General features: G+C 40.7%; 1 protein-coding gene across 15 annotated transcripts in view; it reads left to right on the forward strand.

The window, feature by feature from the left end:
* ERC2 (ELKS/RAB6-interacting/CAST family member 2) overlaps window positions 1-19,414 on the forward strand; it is a 941,255-nt gene that overhangs the window by 762,947 nt on the left and 158,894 nt on the right. For 2 of the 15 annotated variants that reach the window (XM_011371817.2, XM_023537625.1), the window contains exon 17: window positions 8,390-8,455. The exons of 9 other annotated variants lie outside the window; for them this stretch is intronic. In XM_011371817.2, the coding sequence (XP_011370119.1) occupies window positions 8,390-8,416 (27 nt within the window). In that variant the 3' untranslated portion in view covers window positions 8,417-8,455. Of the gene's footprint in view, window positions 1-2,626; window positions 2,811-2,929; window positions 3,024-3,280; window positions 4,837-8,389; window positions 8,456-17,621; window positions 17,629-19,414 lie in introns of those variants that run through there. 4 more of the 15 variants (XM_023537624.1, XM_023537627.1, XM_023537620.1 and 1 more) reach the window with 4 other exon arrangements.

Consider the following 19,414-nt stretch of genomic DNA (forward strand, 5'->3'; position numbering starts at 1 on the left):
GAGGTCCTTGAATTCTCCTCTTACCCTCCGCCCTTCTCTGTGAAATGCCGGACAGGGGTCTGTGATTGATGCCCTGCTTTCCTTGCACTTTCACCAACAGATTAGCCAAAGTGCAGCGCTTTGAATTCTAACAAACAGATGAGGGGTTTAACTTGCTCTGTTGCCCCCAGAAGATGGATTCTGTATATAGAGTTGTTATTCCTAGCTTTTGCTTAGGGAGGAAAAAAGAATTTATTTTATGTTTTGAGGTTAAATGAATGTGGGATAAATGTATACATAGTGTCCTGAGTGTATATATGTATGTATCGCTATATGTCAGATGAACTGAGGACTTTTCCACATATGGAAGAATTTCTCAAGATCATGTTTAACTAGAAATTTCTCTCCCCAACTTCCCCAGAGTGCATGTTTGAATATACATTACATATACATATGTATGCATGTGTGTAAAAACATTTTCACGTTTCCTATATAAAAGAAAACTTATCACGTATCAGGGCTTATTACAAAAGTATAGTTACAGGACAAGTGAAAAAACAAATTTTTAGTTCTTCATGACAGTAACCTAATGAGAAAAATTACATGTGTTAGGCTTTTAATATCAGATTCCCATCCAACCTAGTATGGCTGAAGTTTGCCAGAGTAAGAGATAAACAGAGTTTTTGCATTGCAAATCTAATTTCATGGCCCACTTCTTGAAAGAAGCCTTGAGTTTTGGCTTTATGTAAGGATGAAGCCATCCAATTCAAAAACCTATGAAAAAGCCTCTTGTTGGGCTAATGTTTATTGGATGGGAGAAGGATTCAGAAATTTCAACTGTTCCCAGTCTTGGGCCAGTCATGCCAGAATCAGGGCCAAAGAAATTTTAGAACGCATTTTGAAATAAATCTTGTGAACCACTTTGCCTCTTTTTTTTTCCTTTTTAATTAATTTCCATTTTAATTAATTAACTTTTAAAAATTGAGGTATAATTGACATTTAACAATGTATTGGTTTTAGATATGCAACGTAGTGGTTCGGTGTATGTATATATTGTGAAATGATTAGCAGAATAAGTTTAGTTAACATCCATCACCACACAATGTTATGAGTTGTTTTGCTTTTTTTTTTCTTGCGATTACTTCTTTCTTTTCTGATACTCCTTTTATCATAAGTATGTTGGAAGATATAGTGCTTAAAACTCAACAATTTTTTTAAGTACTTGAAATAGATAACTCGGATATCACTTTCTTTATCCTTCAAAGATTACTAAAAATCCCCCAAAGCTACTAAAACATGAGCCAGAAGGTATATGTGATTTTTCACCATTGGGAAAGAAAGGTTGCAGTTTATTTGTTTGCTTGTGTTTAAGAGTAAGAATTCTGGAATGACCCTATCACGGCTCTCTGTGAGGCCACAGGTAAAGAAGGAAAGGAGAACAGATGTCTAACTGTTGTTATGGGAGGTATTTAACTGCTCCTTTCTCTACGAGCAGTTACATGCTCACCCAACCATTACAAGCCACAGAAGAGGACGGGAGGCAGGGGTGACACACAGTCTTTGGGAAGCTGGCTTTGCAGACGAGCAGGTTATTGCTATTGCCAAAGTTCTTTAATCTGGGTATGATGTTAATTCCTTACATGTAAGCACACGAGGGCATGATTTGATAAACACTGCCAGATAGGGTCTTCACGTACAGGAAAAAGGCAGAGCCAGTTAATGCATCAGGATCCTCTTGTTAGAAAAGGATTTTTCCTTGCAGGAGATTTCAGCCTATTGAAAATTCCAGTCTTACTCTATTTTGGAGAACTTTATCCCCTCCTCCTCACCACTCTCCCCTCCGCTTTACCGATTACTCTTTGTTTTAAACCTTGTCTGCAGTACTAGAGTTTCATGAAGAGATTTGTTGCAGTATCTTTTGAGTCAACGTGTTTTCAGACATAGCCTGCACTCCCCAGCTTGTAGAGGTAACCTTTCTTGGCAACGTCCAAGGGGTGATTCCTTTTCAACTTGCTGCTTTAATCCAGTCACATTTGTCTATGAGGCAGTACATTTGGCTCCCCCATTGAAAGGACGTGGCCAACCTTGAAATGTCTCGAAGCAGAGAAGTCCGTTTTCTCTTGCTAAATACCATATTGCCTCTCTTTTTTTCTTAAACCGATGTAACAAAGATCACGTTTGGCTTGCACACTCCAGGCACTCGCCACACTCTGAGATAATGGAACGGCGGAAGAAAGGGGATTGGAAAGATCCTTTAAATGTACACAGCACACACATGAGTTCTAAAAGCTACTTTACTTGCAGATCGATAGTGTTCTGAAATTGTTTCAGCATCTAAATAGTAATGATCTGAATAAACTCTAGATTCCAACAGCCCAGAGATGCTCAAATGTCTAAAGATGGTTTTGTACACTATCAGGTCCTTTTCGCATGCACCCTTTTGTCTTTGCCTTAGTGCAAAATCAAATAATTTGGTGTAAAATAGGTAACAATCTATCAAATGCTACCAACAGGTGTGATATTTCTAGTTATGTTTGTATACGCTCGTACCATCTACAAAATGGTTTAATTTAAATTCTCCAATTTAATTCACGTGACAACCTTACGAAGTGTCAGGGTCAGGATATTATCCCATTTTCTTTTTGAGGCAACTGACGGCATGAAGAGTCAAGAGGCTAGAGGATTTAGTTGACCACTAGCCAAGAAATGGCAGAACCAGAGCTATGTTAAAAACACGATTTTCACTGTGTTAACAAAGCCAAGCGTTAATGACTGATGGATGAGGGAGTGAAAATAAAGCCTGTCTCCACCTCGACCCCTTTTTTTTATAGCTATCTGGCAATGGCTCAGTTTTTAGCAGATGTTGACTTTGGGCTCCAAAACAATACTGTTGGCCAGTGTAGGGCCCTCCAACATTTCCATCTTCAACTGAGTATCTTATATCTTTCAGCTGAGAGAGCTGGCGCTGTGCACCAAATACTGGTTTGTCAAAATTATTTTTGCTTAGAGGAAATGGAAAACTAGTTTCTGCAACATGCCCTATCATGATGGTCCAAAAACTGAGAAAGCACCTAAAGATGCTGCATTAGAAGTGAAGAGGAAAGCTCCCCAAGCCTTTATAGTGTTTTGAGTGGCTTGACAAAGAAGACTCAGATGGCTGAGTCCTCGGGGTATCCTTGTGTGGCAAATGTGCTGAGAATAACCAACCCAGGCTGCACAGGCTTACTCTCTGCCTCTACCTTGAAAAACACCCCAGTGTGTCTTATAAAATATGGAAGTCTCTCATCATGTTTCCCCTCAGCCAGTGTGACATTCGGCTTTCACCAACTGGGATTAGAAGAATAAGCCAGAGAGGTACTGGTGTAGTGACAAGGGGGAAGGAGCCATTCTCCGGAGAAACAAGTAAACACAATCTTGGCAACCTTAAAGAACTCTGGAACCCAGGCAGCATTCCCTCTCAGAGGAGTCGAGTCGTTCAGAAAACAAGAACCAAGCCTCATAGACTCACACATTTGGAAATATTTAAGTTTCCAGATCTGAGACATTGGGAAACAGTGCGAAGGGACTGAAGGTGCTGCCTTTTTCCTCAGAGACTTTGAAATTTATTTGGATGCTGATGACATGCACACATAAGGGACACATGCTGTTGCATGTGAGCTTCTCTCTCTTCCAAGAGTTGGGGAGACCCAACCTAAATTGTACCACCCAACTCCAACTGGGATCTTCAACAGCTTGGAAAGAGGCAGTTGGAAAGAGGCAGTGCGGAGTCCAAAGTACTTCAGAGCTGAGATAAACAGAACCAACAGGTCAAAATGAGCTCTTCTTTCTATAGCTTCACAGCTCACATGTTGGAAAGTTATACCTTTGTGGTCACATAGACTGGAATTTGATCCTGGCTTCAAACTCCTGGCCCGGGTGTCCTTCAGTGAATTACCTGAACTTTCTCTCTGAGCTTTACTTTCCACATCTGCACAAAGAGCCTGACGACACCTGCGTCATAGGCTGTGGTGAGAACGCAGTGAAGAAACAAGGAAGATGTTACACTCTCTAACTTGGAGCAGGTGCTAATACTTGCTGGCTGATTTCTAGTCCAGATCAGAAATAAACTAATATTTACACTTAAACAGAGCACCAACCGTGTATCTGAAACTGGATAGAATTTTCCTATTCTTTGGAGAAACTCATCTGAATACGGGCCCCACAGCCTGTAACAAATACAAGTCATGTAAGAGTTTTACAGCCATTCCTGACCTCATCATCTGAACAAAGATCTATCGAAGGGCTGTATACATTCCAGGAGGCAGGAGAAGTGAAAGACACCAATGAGAGGCCTTCGCACCAAAGGTTTAGACTTAACGCTGAGAGAAACTTACTAGTGCCTTGTCAAGGCTCAGGATCCCTGTTTTCCAGGCTCACACCCATTGTTTTCCTTTACACATGCTTTTGTCTTTCCCAGCTCTGGCCAAGCCTTCAGGTGAATATGTCAAGACTGGTTGCTTTGATCCAGCCCGGGTGCAGGGCACGTTGTAAATCTCACACCGTGTTCCTGCTTTGGTGACTTGTGTAGCCTAAGTTTGCTGAGTTCCGGGGCTTGAAGTTTTCAGCAAGTGTCAGAGAAGCCATGAACTAAAATAAGGGCAGGGGTGGATCTGATGACTGTCCATACCAGACCCTTTTATAACCAGGACAGTCTCCTTACATCTCTTCCCACAAGGAAGCAAGGATGGACTTCCTGGCAGAAAAAGTGATTTCTCACAGAGGCGGGCTGATGTGAAGGTTATACTTCCATAATTTAACTCTCATTTCCAGCTAGGATAGGTGTGACAGTAAGGTTCTCGTGTTCTCTGATTTTAATAAAAAAGCTGGCTATAAACTTAAAGAGAATTGCAGGTGTTTTGTTGTTGTTGTTGTTGTTTTGTTTTGTTTTAAAAAGTCCAGTGATGGGCTGGGGCTTGCCTACTAGCTGTACCTAATACTTCAAAATAGAGACCAATTAAAGGTTTACACTAGGCCATTTATCATATCAGATTATAGAATTCTTCCCAGAGCTTATTTGCCGGAGTTAATAAATGCCCCCCGCCCCCCCCCCCCCCCCACACACACACACAATAGCGAGCCTCTTGTCTTGTCAACAGTGACTCAGACCTTTGCCGGTTAGTGGCCCATCTGGTGAGGAATTTTGTTTTATCTCAGTATTTAGAGAATCCCAGTAGGACACAGCATCTGGAACTGCAGAATTGCCATCAAGGCTTCATATCGTCTGTGGAGCCATAGATACATCCTGAGGTTATTTGATAGTTAAGCTTTCCCTCTCTTTAAAATTTGCTATGTTTTGTGGTCATTGTGCTCTGAGCTTCAGCTCACCTTGGATGTTCCCATCCCCAGATGTTTTGGACAAAGGCACTTGGATGACTGATGGACTAGAGGCTTTATTCCCATCCAGATATTTTGGCAACTCCTGGCATAGCCATCAGTCACGAAGGACACACAGAGGAGCAAACAATAAGCAGCATCCAGAGCAGACACTGCAAAGTTGCTTTGGAAACAGAAATAGGAAGAGAGAACAGAAGCTCTTTCAGGACTGAGGGATACATTTTAAAGCTCTAAGTAGTTTTAAATAACTTAGCGTGAAGTTAGGGATCAAGTGATACCTGTTTCTTATTTTTTGGTCCCCAAATTTACATTTCTGTTTGGTAAGGTTGCTGAATAAATTAATACTTTCATGCAGAGATTCAGACAGCGCAGTAGTAGAACAGCTGCGAACGTTTGGAAGTACTTGGAGCTCCCTCTCTGATTAGCTCCTGCGTTTTTGTTTTTTATTCCCCAAGCAGACACTCACTCTGACCCAGATCACTTGGTGATTAGGGTCAATTCATGTTTAAGCTTTGAAGATTAGAGACCAGAAATAGTCACCACTTCCCTTTCTATTTTCTTTTTAAAACTTTAAATTGTAGAAACTAAAACATTTTTTAAAAATGCATAATATTCTGAGTTCACTAGAGGAATTTATCCACATTTCTGCCATGTTAAATGTTAGCAAAGTTTATATTGGACTGTCATATTTCTTTACTTTATTCACCAGCATACAAGACGTCGATCTCAACATCTGGTTTTTAATAACCCTCGACATCTGGGAGCTCCTTTTTATTCCTATGGTGGATGAGGCACAGTAGTGATATTGGCAGTGTATATTTTCAAGCTACAATTCCTGTCCGTTTCAATCATAATTAATTACCACTTTTTAATATATTTAATTTGCTAAAAGTGATTTGCATTAGACCACATTTTACTGTTAAGAAAATAGTGGTAGATTTTTGTGGCAATGGCTTTTTTCTTTCTTTCCTTCTTTTTTAAAGTTTAAAACCTTGTATGAATAGATTTGAAACAAACTGAATGTATATGTGTTATTGGGTTTTAAATGCAAAATGAAATAAACGGTCTCCTTGGAAAGTGATTTTACAGCCATTTAGAAGTGGGCAGCAGGGGCTGTCAGTTACATTTTAGGGAAAGCCTTTTGTTTTGTGACTGGCAAATCATAGCATCTCTCTGTGACTAGAGTTTTCCTATCAGTGACTCGGGGGGTCAAGAACATTATGATGAAAGCTAGGGCCTCCATCCAGAGAAATATACTTGCACACATACCCACAACATTCTGCATTGGACTTCAAGGGGTTGTAGACCCCTTGAAACCCATTTGCGATGTCCTTCTTTATTAGCATAAAAAAGGAAATCTACTTTTCTTTTCTGCAGGAACTGAGAGAAAGTTTAATGAATGAGAAAATATATATTTCTCCAGTTATGTAGGGAAAAGAGAAGTTTATTGCCAGGAGCAATTACTAGACCATGCTGTGATAAATACACACAGGTAAATTTTACATGAAAAGACCAGCTAATATGATCAGTTGTACCTTTTTTTTTTCCCCACTAGAATATTCCTATGTAAACTGTCAAGTGAAAATTCACAGAGAGCTGTCCAATTCAGACTGTGTGCAGATCTGATCGACTCATATCGGTTGGAGATTGTTAAACCTTTGTGGTCCATAGACCACTTTGGCAGTCTAGTGAACTCTCTGAACCCCTTCTCAGAATAATATTTTTAAATGCGTAAAATAAAATACAAAGAAATTCAAAAGAAACAAATTATGTGAAAATTTAGTTCAAGACTACAGATCTAAATCTTTGAGTAGATGAAAATTACCTTTGCCCGTTGGCAAAATTAGATTGAACTGTTTGAAATTGCTGTTTTTCTAGATCAAAAATGGTCAAGTATTGGCATTTTTGTATTATTCAACCTAATAATGCAACAACTTAAGCAACAAGGATCCAAATAGTGAGAAAATGCTTCAAGTTATTTTTTTTCCCTAGTCTCAGTTTTTAAAGCAAGGAAATCATGGCAAAATCCGGTTTCGTAGGAGTTTTAAAAGACACAGCTCTCAAATTGTGTATGAGACGAGGATATGAACCACTCAGTCTTCTGAACTTTGCTTCCATCTTTGCCAGTCAACAGTGAGAATTCTTGTTCAGAATAGAACCTTGTGATGGTGGATATACGTCTGTCTTCAAAGGTTCAGTCTCCCTGCCTATCTGCCACTTCACTAAGTAGGGAATGTGGCCAGAGCCATTCTGGAAACGTTTCAACAACAAGAATTCAGACCAAATCAGTTTCAGTTTATCCACAGTCGAACACAGTTTTAAGTTAAACAAAATTTCCTTTCTACAAGCATTCTACTGAATTGAAAGTTTACTTTCGTTACTTTGAAACTTATTTGATTGCAGATGTATAATCATTCCATGCAAATGTATAACCATTCCATGGCATGCACATCCTCTTTTATGCTGAGAGCAAAATAGAACCTGACAAATCAGAGATCACAGAATGTTTGAGCCATTATGAAATAACCAATGTGAATTATTGCATGCTACAAATGTTTATTCCACCCAAGTAGATCTTTTTTTTTTTTTTTAAGTATTCTTCAGCCTTTATTGATACTTTAAGCTTAAGAGAAATTAAGGGTATTTGATTACTATAATTACTTCTCTGCTTACTTAAAAGGTTTAATCTACTCCTTAGGCATTTGCAATTCAGATTGCATGCTTTCCAAAAAAATAATCATCTGCTAATGCAGACTAATTTTAATCTTCTAATCCAATCTTGACACAGAGTCAGAGCTGGGTGGGTGGAATGTTTTTGTGTGGGGATTGCCATAGATACAAAATTCAGTTATGTATTTGATAAGTCAGTGATGTGGAACTTAAATTACTATGGATTTTTTTCTTGCACTTTAAGATTTAAAAACAAAGTGAAGATCAGTGTGCTTTTCCAGTACATCGCGGTGTAACTAATCTTCTCTTCTTTCATTCCGGTGCTCCCCTCCTCTCTGTGTACCTCCCTACCCCCGGCCGGCCGCAGGATGACGAGGAGGGCATATGGGCATAGCCGGGCCTGTAAACCAAAGTTCCAGTTTTGTTTTGAGGGGTGAGAAACCATCTTTTATATCATTTTTCTTTAAAAGATTGCATTCTAGTGTTGTACTGTGTGTGTGATCAATCGTGTTCGCTGATGTTTGTGGCTTTGTCCTGTGTTTGCTTCTGCGTTCTGTGACCATTCCCAAGAGCCCCTTTCCTATCCCCACCAGCCACCCTGAAACCACATTATTGCTCTGCCTTGTTGGGGCTGGGTTGAGCACAATTCAAATGTTTCTGTGTTATTTAAGATGTAAACTATGCCCTTGCTAGTATTTATACACACTTTTAAAGGCATGATTGTGGACTCAGAAATTGTCACAATTCTCCAGCTGTGGTTTTCAGCCCACTGCTTGCTTTTGCCAGATATGCCAGTGTGGTGTGATTCTCACATCCTTCTGGTTGTGTCAAATGTTTGGCAAGGAATAAGGAAAATAAAAGTATATATCTTCATGGAATTGAAACTATCATCTCTAAGAAGCCCATTTAATGGCTTGTACTGTCTCTTCTGTGGCAGTTCTGAAGAATACACAAGGATCAAGGCATAGTAATGGTGACTGGGTAACTGTACCTCTTTGAATGAATTAGAATAGAAATATTAATATTGGCAGGTCTCATTAGTGGCATTATATCTGTCGCTTTTTTATAGTAGTGCTTCTATGGAGCTTTGCATTATAAAAAAAAAAAAAAATTTCATGTATTGCATTTTTCAGAGGGTTCCACTCTTTTAAAGGTTGAATTTTAGCTATTAAGAACCCACTCTTTATTTCTGTCCTGTCTGCCTTATAATGGAATAGTGGTCCATGTAATTGCCATAGTTATAAATGGAACATTGAACTCGAGCAACTTTTGCTACTGAGAAATATGTCTCTCCAGGATACTGCAGGCTGTTTAACACCAAGTCACAAACTCTCTGGAGTTGAAAATACCTATGATTACATGGAATATGCTGTTGAACTTGATGACACTGCACATGTCATTTTGTTCAGAACAAGGAATGGGGTGTAGAGTGCGTGCCATGGTGATGTTTTTATGGTCAAAAAACAAACAAACAAACAAACAAACAAACAGTGTGCAGCTCCTTTTCTGGGATAAACTTGAAATTTCACAGTGCTGGAGAATCACCAGGTCTGTGATTAGAGAGGCAGTTCTTTGGGATAACTTAACAAGTGTGCCCTTCTTCAAGTCTCGCCTTCATATTTCATGGCAGTCATGCTTTGGGGGAATGTTAAAACAGTAACTAGTGTGTTTTGCCAATCAGTGACAGTTTCATTAGTGTGTTTCATTGCTTGGTTGAACCTGTTATAGGTCCTACTTACAAAATGAATCAGATTGCTTTCTCTGGTACTGCCAGGAAGGCACAGGGGCTTGATTTTCAGATACAGTATCTTTCTATGTAGTAAAGATATAACATTTCCTGGATCCATTTGCTGCCATTAGAACCTGCTTCCTGGTCAGTCAGAGAGAGCATCTCCTCTCTCCCCCCTTTCCTTGGTATAGGCAAAACAGCACTGGAGTTAACTCAGATGCAAGGTGCCTCCAAAGGGAAACTTGTCAGTAAGAAGAGATGGGGAAACCGGAGAAATTCTTAAGGTTCTCTCTGAGAGACTCTCTCCTTGTATAGGGAAGACTTTAAGAGAAATATCACATTTCCTCACATAGAAAAACTAATAAAAGTATAAATTGACCTCAAACAACACTAAATGAGAAGAAAAGGTTTTATAATGTTAAAAAGCAAATGTGTGAAACCTACCCACAACATGCGTGGAAAGTTCTAAGAGTTTGGGGGTTGTCTTGAGAAGTGTGGGCTCCACTTGGGGCTTTTCTATGAACTACTTCTTCTGCCATCATAAATGTTAGGGCACTGGCTGTGTTTGTGTCTTCTCCTGAATAATAAAATTTTTATTGCTCTTTCACAAGATTCATGACGTTCACCCTGCCATCTCCTGAGATGGGAACCTTGTTGTCATACTCAGGGTGGGAATGGGTGGGAAAGCCCATAGAAAACCTTACTTTGCTCAAGGCAAGTGGAGACAATGGTATTAAATCCCTACCCCCTTTATTCCTTCATGAATTTCCCCAAGCACCATGTACCTCAGAAAACAAATGGCTTCTGAAAATTAGTCAATATATAATCCTTCTTTAATATGTTGTAATAAATTTTATAGGCTTCAGAGGAAAACTACTTATCTTTCTTTATGACTCCTTTAAACGTGTTTGCTCAGATATCTTCAGGCTTTTAAAACTGTAACTTGGGGACTTAAAAATAATGAGATACTGGGGAACATTGTATTGTTGGACAGCCGTTGCATGTTTCGAGACGCATTACAGTCTGTGGGGCCTAAGGAGACATTAAGTTTATACCTAAGGATGGATAATAGTGGCACATTAAAAATTAACTGTTTGGAATATTTTGATTTATTGCCCTTATAAAAGAAACATTACAAGAAGTTATTTTACTAAGCATCGGTAATATGCTAATAACAGCATCAGAAGGCCTTGGCTTGAGTTTTGTGTTTTTGTTCTGAAATGAATCATAATTTAGGAAAAGTTGCTCCAAAAATGACAACGAATTAGAATTAATGTAACAACCCTAACAGCTCCTCCCTTTTTTGCCACTTCTAGATACTAGCCCAGGCAAGATTTATTTGCCTCACTGTGATCGTTCAAAGATGTTGTATTCTGAAAGCAGAGTGGACTGGGAAAAGTTTGCTTGCTAAAGAGTTTTGACAACCCTTAGAGCTAGCCTCCAATCTCCAGCCCTCACACCCCACCCAGCCCAGCATTACTAGCATGTGACCTTTGTAGTCCATAGAACCTCGAGTATAGACGGGCTCCAATCTTCATTTAATGCTCTGCTGTCATTGTCATGGAATTCTTAATAATTTTTGGAAAAGGAGGCCCACAATTTTATTTTGCATTGGCCCTTGCAAATTACATAGTTGGCACTGCTTAGATTCACAGTGTATCCCTATACTCTGCCTCCATCCAGCTTCTCTCTATTCCCCTCCCTACTGGCTTATCTCCACTCCTACATTCTTTTCTTTTTTTAATAGCTAGTGATATTGAGCATTTTTATTTTTTTATTACGTTTACCAGGGTGACATTGGTTAATAAAATTATATAAGTTTCAAATGTACAACTCAATAATGCATCATATGTATATTGCATTGTGTGTTCACCTTAAGGATAGAATTTACCTTTGGCCTGCCTTATTGTCATGGTTTTCTTGTGAGAGTTCATGGGATCACATTTCTAGCATGTTGTTGCCCTCATGGGCATCCCTGCAACAATGTCCTCCTCCTCGCCCCCTCCCCGCGCCCCCCGCCCCCAACCCCTTTTGATTGTGAAAATGTCCTCCTGGAGCCCTTACTGCATTTTTTATCTTGCTTTGCAAAATACAAGAAAAACAGCTACTTAATTCTCCATTATTTTCTTTGGGGAAAATCCACTTGATGTGGTAATCATTTGTGTCAGCAAATAACTGTTCATTTCCATTGAATGGAGGTGCTTTCCTTGGACCCCCAAGAGGCACTTTGGTTTGTGAACATTTAGTGAGGAGGGGCAGTGAGGGACCAAATCAAGTCACGTTGCCATATCTGCCTTGACATTTGAATGTTCCAGCTTTTACTGTGAACTCTCATAATTGAGTAGACATAGAGCACAAGATCATTTTTATTTCTTAAACCACTAGAAACGAATAAGTCTTTAGTTAAAAACATGCAAATTTTTCAGTCCTGATTCATAAAAATATAGATGTGGGCATTAACCAGTTTTGGCAGAGGGCTGTGATGCCTGTAGATAGATACAACCTGTTCAAAACGAAAAATAGTAGCTCTATGCTACCAGCACGTGAACAATGTCACAGAAAGTACAAGTGTGAATCACAGCACTCTTAGCCCCAGCAAGAGATTTTTCACAAGTAGAAGCAGTGCTCAAAGGCCGGTGAAACTCCCTGGCATGCCTTCCCTCAGGAAGAATGACAAAGCAGGCAGTTTATCGTGGCTGGATAGTTTATGCTTTTCTTGTCTTCCTTTAGCAAACGGGCTCTAGACAGGAGGCCTGCGCTCATCCAGGGGCAAGAGAAATCCAGTGGCTGAAAAAGAAGTTGTGGAAGGAGCCATGAGCTCTTAGTCTTCTCAGCCGAAGTCTTGGTTTCTCTGTAAAATTGGAGGTTTTCATTAATACCTCCTGTATGGGAATACCAAGTAGATATTTTAATTCAATCTGTATCTCCTGTGACTGAGGATCTGATGCATCTCTTCCATGTGCCATTGACTACTAAGACTTTTCTTTTGTTTATTTATCCATTCATTCGATCATTTTTCATTTACTCACCTATTTTTTCATCAAATGGTTAAATTATTGGTTAGATGCTGAGAAAACAATGATGAGTAAGATAGATGTGGTTGCCACTCTGTGTATCTTACAATCTAGTTGAGGAAAGTAAACCCTAAAGAATTAAAAATATGAATGAAAACCTTATACATTTTGATCATCACTTGGATGGAGAAAAAGATATCAAGATTAACAAAAGGGACCTATTTCTGAAAGGATGTTCAGTGAGCATCTCTCCAAGGAAGTGAGTTTTATGCTAAACCTTGAAAGGAGAATCAGGAGATATGTTTGGGAGGTGGTCCTAGGAAGGCGTGCAGAGGGCTGGAGACAGGGAAGAGCTTTATGGGCTGAAGGACCTTGAAGACCACAATTCTGGGTAAGGTATAAGACAGTAAATGAGGATAAGGGAGTGGAACGGGGCCAGATCATGTAGTGTTTCAGGCCAAGGTAGAGAATTTGGGTTTTAGCCTAAGAAAAATGAGAAAATAAAAAGAAAATCACTGGATTTTAAGCAGGGACATGACATGATTCAATTTATATTGTAGAAACAACCTTGGCTGCTGTGTAGATGAATTGTCATGGCAGGAAAAGCAGAAGTAGGGCTCCATCATTTGTGAGAGAATTGGCGGTGCTTACTCAGGGTATCAGACAAGTGGATAAGTTGGAGATGAGACTAGCAAGTGAAGCCAGTAGAATTTGGCTTGGGGAGGGCGAGGAGGGTGGGCGGTAAGAGAATGAACTAAATCGAAAATGCCTCCAGATTTCTATAGTGAGATTCAAAGCCTGGGTAGGCCATTATTGGAGGGTGAGGAACTGAATAGGAATCCAGAATTCTGTTTTGACTAGATGTCCAAGAGACGGGACTTTTGACTTGCTCTCTTTTCCATTTGCCTGTATATACATCAGTTAGAGGTATCTCTGGCCTCTCACTGCAGTGACATGTAGACTGTCAAGTTTAATGCATAGCTGAAGTCTAACTTCAAGGGTGTGTGGTTCCTCTGACTCTGAAAGAAAAGGAGAGGATTTGAATATCAAAGACTGCAAAGTAAAATCAGCAGCCATAGACTAGGAAGGCATATGGGGCCTAGTGGTCTACAGAAAAATCAAGCTCCCGAAGTTGTACAAGGTTGAAAAGTTGTACAAGGTCAAGAGAGCAAAGATGCCATTGGTGCTTGCAATCCCCCAAACTCCCTAGGCATCAAGGATTCCGTCAGTTAAGGGGCATCTCCTGAGATTTTGGTTGCTTATAATGAATGACTATATATTTTCTGAGTGTCCAGTGGATCCTTGGACAATGCAGGGGTTAGGAGAGCTAATGCCACACACATTAGAAAATTTGTGTGTAATTTTTGACTCCCCCCAAAATTAAACTACTCTACAGTTGTCCCTTGGTATCTACAGAGGATTGGTCCCAGGACCCCCTATGGCTACCCAAATTCGAGAATGCTCAAGATTCTTATATAAAATGGCATAGAATAATGCATACAGTTGGCCCTCTGCATCTGCAGTTCAAACCTGTGTTGTTCAAAGGTCAACTGTTGTGTTCTTGAGAAGAGGCTTTCAATAATCTGTTTTAAGGAGTTAAGATGAGAAGTAACCAGAAGTAGCCATGAGATGTTTCAGAACCACCATGACAAAGGCCCTGCCTGCTTCCAATTGCAGAATTAATTCCTGGGCAAAGTGAAATGTTTTTGCTCTATAATTTCCCCCACCGCCTTTTTTTTTTTTTTTTTTTTTTTTTTTTTTGCATTTCTTTTCCTCTGGAAGGTATCTGCATATTTATATCTTCTAGTCAAGATTGTAAAGCTATGGTTCAGAGATACAGTTTGAATGTACTACCCAAAGTGCTTGCAATCAATAATTCCTTCAAAAGAATTCTTCATCTTAGTACTGGAGTTGAGGTAGTGAGCAAAGTGCAGTTCCACCCGGGAGGAATTTAGAGTAGTACAAAGATTCGTAGGATGCAGATTCTTAAGCTCATGTCCATGTACCCCCGAGGGTCTGCAAATCCCTCGACATAGTTAACAGACTTTATGTGGGTATGTGTGCATGCCCCAAGGAGAGAGAGTATCTGTGATCTTCAGCAGATATTTATAGGGGCTAATGACTCAGAAAAGATGAAGAACTACTCATCTGTGAGAGACTGGATGACAATCTGGTAGAGTGGCTCATAGTGTGGTCTCTGGATTCAGATGGGCCTGGGTTTGGATCCTAACTCCTGCACTGTTTTGCTGGGTGGCCTTGGGTAAGTGGCCTTCCCTTTCTACCCCTCTATTTTCTCATTTGGAGAAGGTTGTGCACACCTCTCAGGGCTGGTATGAGGATTAGAGGGAGGAGATGAGGTGGTTATGTAAGATGTCTAGCCATGCCTGCCACATGACGAGGGCTCAATTCTTATTAGAATATAATTTATTATTGTTACTGCTGAGCTCAGAAGAGCAGACTCTATATGCCAGCTGAAGAAAGCAGTTACTAACTATGGGATGGGTTAATTTGCAGGGGTAAAAGAAAAGACAGAAGAAAGAAAATTCAAAAAAAAGGAAATCTGTTATGACAACCACAGCTACACAAGCCAGCTACACATTTTCTAGCAGGTCTTAAAGCATGTTTATCCTAAAAACATACCCTCTTCAGTTACCTTTGATTTTAATGACACCTGGGAATAGCAAAGAAAGGTTTGATTGCTGGAGACTATGGATTAGCCCATGTTTCTAGCAGAGAGTTCCTTTCAGCTGAAAGAAAAATCTAGTGAGTAATGTGAAAAGCCAGTGACTATTTAACAGACAATTTTGAGCTGATAAATTGGAAGAGAGAAAAGGATAATAATTAATAATGTCTCCGTCTACCTCTTTCTGCTCCCAACTATGGTGGACTCGGTCGGGTGCTGGGGTAGAAGCTTTTAAGCAGAATCGAGAGCAATAAATAAGTTCTTGTGGATTTTTCTGGAGCTTGTAAGGATTACCTGGCAAAGCAGTGCATGTTGGCTTGGATATGACTGCATTCTCAGGACCTGAGATCTGGCTGAGAAATCATAAACAAATAGTGGTGATAAATGAACATGGACCAGCGATGGGAGGTGTCTAGCAGAGTGTTGTTGCATTACATTACATCCTTCCTGTGCCAAGGCTGGCGCGCAGGGAGCGCTCCGACCTCTCCCACCCCTTTGTCATTTGCTCTAGAGTGTGGTGCTGGTCTGGTCTTGCTTAACCTCTTTATTAATGATCTGTTAAGGCGAGAAAAGAGCATGTGAAGGAAGTCACAGATGACACTAATTTGGGAGGTGTTGGAAACACTAAAGAAGTCAGAAAAATCACACAAATGGCCTGAAGAAGGTTAGGAACATGGAGGGAAAGTAACAAATCTTGGAGAAGTCCAGACACTCACATCTGGTGAAAATTAATCTGAGACACAGATATCGATGGGTGGGAGGGGTATGAAAAGCAACACAGAAAAATAATAATAATAAGCTGAGTGGACATGGGGAAATTCAGCTATGTGCGAGAGCAGGGAGAGAGGCCAATGGCAGTTAGCACTGTCTGGCTGTTAGCAGGTGCCAGAGAGACATGCATCACCCTTTGTTACAGTCCTGCCCACAGATAGTGTCAGATACTTCGGACATCACAATGTTATGCACTCTCTTTTCCAGAGGATCACCCAAGTTACCAGGAAGACGAAAAGAGTTTTTTTAGAAAACACAACCACTAAATGATGTCAGTACACCATTTAATGTTGTTGGCTGTAGATCTACAACTTTCAACAAGAGTCAGCATTCAAACACATGGCCAGAATGGCATTTTCAAAGAGAACATAAGAGATTCTTCTTGGGATATGTAAATGTGGTCTCAAGAAGGCTTGTAGGTCTCCCTCTTAGAGTTGTAGACCAAGAGTTGACACTCCTCAGGGGCCTGCTTTGGGAAACCATCCAATTGGTGGGTAGCGTTAACAAGCTGAACCAGAATTTTCTTGATAGTTCAGAGAAAGGAACTCCAGCCCCATCTCTTTCCAGTTATCTCCACAGTCCCAACAAAGTGGGGAAAACAGACAACAATATCCAAAATAAGAGTACGTATTTATGGCTACCACCAACCAGAATGGCTATACTCCTTTCTGCCACTGAAGCATCAATTGGCTGGGAGCCATTGCTTATGCCCAGATGTATCTTAACTCTATCCTCAGGCCTTTTCTATATATGAGTTACCTACAGTAACATGATCTCTGTAAGAAGAATGCTGGCCTACTTGGCTACCAGATGATCTCATGAAATTGGTGCTCCAGTCCTCACTTTGCCTGGGTGGCCACAAGACACCCTTCCCATGAACACGTCTATTAGAGGCATTGAGATAGGAATGTACATTCCCTCTAGCTGTTTTCCAGGAAAAAAAATATAATGCAAATGCTAAAAACTAACAGCATACAACAACTGAGAACTAATGTCCTGCCATGCCCTGGTCTAAGCTTCCTCCATGCAGATCCTACACCTGTGAACACTGGGTCACACTTGCCTTTCAGCTCACAAGGCTGTTCTCATGGTGACAAAATCTCTGGGATGCTTCATCTGCATAAGGAGGAGCCATGCCTGTTGTTTCTTTCAGCCTCATGAGCTTTCCACAGCCTGAGGGTAAGCCTGGCTTATTCTTGATCCCACTGTGTGTCATAAATAAGGCTCCTTCTGTTAGGTAGGTGTCAGTAGTCGCAGCTGAGAATTCTGCTCATCCCCAAGCATTTCTTTAGTGCCACAGTCACTGTGCTTATGTAGAGTGGTAGAAACAGAACTTCTGGAAGGAAAGAGAAAAAAAGGCTGTTAAAATCTCTTTGAGAGAAGATCATTTCTCACCTGATAGACCCAGAGTAAAAAGGCAAATGTCAATATGTGGCAAAAGACCCCACTGTACATTGCACCTTTGCCCTTCAGAGGCAAACATGGTATGAGGCTCTGAAATAAAAATCACAAAGGTCACTTTCACTGGGGAACCTGAATTTCTTACAGCCACTGCTTCATCTGTCTATTTATTACTCATATGTTCACTGCAGAAAACATAGAAAGTTTAATGAGGAATCAGGCAGAAACGTTTCTTACAACCCTCATTCAGAGAAAGTACCATTTTAAAGCACATTTTCCTATACAGAGATGGGCATGTAAATATATACTTGATGGGGACAGAATCTAACTTTGCATAGTGTTTAGGGCTGAGTGATTGGTAAGCACCCAGGCTCTAGAGTCACATGGACTCAGTTCAAATACTGGTTGCACCACTCTTATGTGTTGGCTTAAGCCGTTAAAGGCAACTAGAGCAATTATTGTTGTTAATTACTCAATATCATATGATTGTCTTTCCATGTTGACAAATTGACATCTGTGTATAATTTTGACTTCTGCTCTGCATCGCACAGTTGGAGAGCCTCGTCGGGCTGGGATGAGCACACTACAGCCCTCTGGGAAGGGGTGGGGGCAGTGCTGCCCAGTGTATTTGTTCTTGGCAGCAGTATGAAGCTTCTTTGTTCCACATTCAGGTGTCAGCAAGGAAACCTGGATGCCTGTGGCTTCCTGAGTCAGCGTGTGGTGGAATTAGCAGACCTGCTGATCCCCAGCATCCATTCTTCCTTCAGTGTACCTTGATCTCTGATGTAACTGCATTATTTGAGATGAGATTTTGTATAACACCCTCTACGAAAACAAAAGCCAAAACAAATGTTCCATGATGAGAAAGGGGTGTCCCATTGCCCGTGGCACTGGGTTCTGATAGGTTCTTCATGTAGGGTTTTTGCTGCTGCTGTTGGTTGCATTTACGATTTTGTTTCTTTATTTATTTAATTTTGTACTTGTATCCCCTGACACCGGGGCACTAGCTTAGGAATATGATGAAATCACATTAGAGGAAATTCTCTATTCTCCTCTTTGTCTGAAGGCAGATAACACGCTAGGAAATGAAAGCACTTCTCTTTTCTTCTGATAGAGGAATGGCTTGCCCAGCTAACAGCATCTCCACCAGCAGATTCGAAATACAATTCAGCCTCACAGGCCATTCAGTACAATTGGCGGCAGAAAAGAATTGTCCTTCCCTCTCACGGAATGTGGAAACCAGAGAGGGAGAATGAGGAAGTGTTCAGAGCCAACAAGCACTCCTGTCCCCGCTTACACAACAGGCTTGGGACTCTGAGAAATCCGATATGTCAGATAAGGCAGTGACTGTGTATGAGGGTGCAAGCTGAGACGCGCCAGATGAATTTTTGTATGTTATTATTTTAAAAAATTATGAACGCACTAACATGTTTGCAGAGGCCAGACTGTTAAGCTGTTTCCACACTCCGTGGGTGACTGCAACACCTGGTTTGAGGCTCGCACCCTTGGAGGCCTTCTGGGAACTTTATGTAATTGAGTGTCTCTCCTTTGTGTGCCTCTCACCTTGAGGAGGGACCAGGCACAGGGGAAGATGAGCTCGCTCCATCTCCCCCTTGGCCAGTCACTGCTTTTTCCAACAAATACCGGGGACAGGGGAAGCCTTCAGGCCCGCAGTTCTTTGCCTAGTCCACTCATTATCGGAAATGTCTTCAAAGTTCTGAGGACGGACATTGCCACTTCTCCCACTCTGTGTCGCTCAAAGAGCTCCCTCACCAGTTGAGAGAAAATATCCCA

The sequence above is a fragment of the Pteropus vampyrus genome, unplaced genomic scaffold, assembly GCF_000151845.1.
Source record: "Pteropus vampyrus isolate Shadow unplaced genomic scaffold, Pvam_2.0 Scaffold195, whole genome shotgun sequence".
Taxonomy (NCBI): Eukaryota; Metazoa; Chordata; class Mammalia; order Chiroptera; family Pteropodidae; genus Pteropus; species Pteropus vampyrus.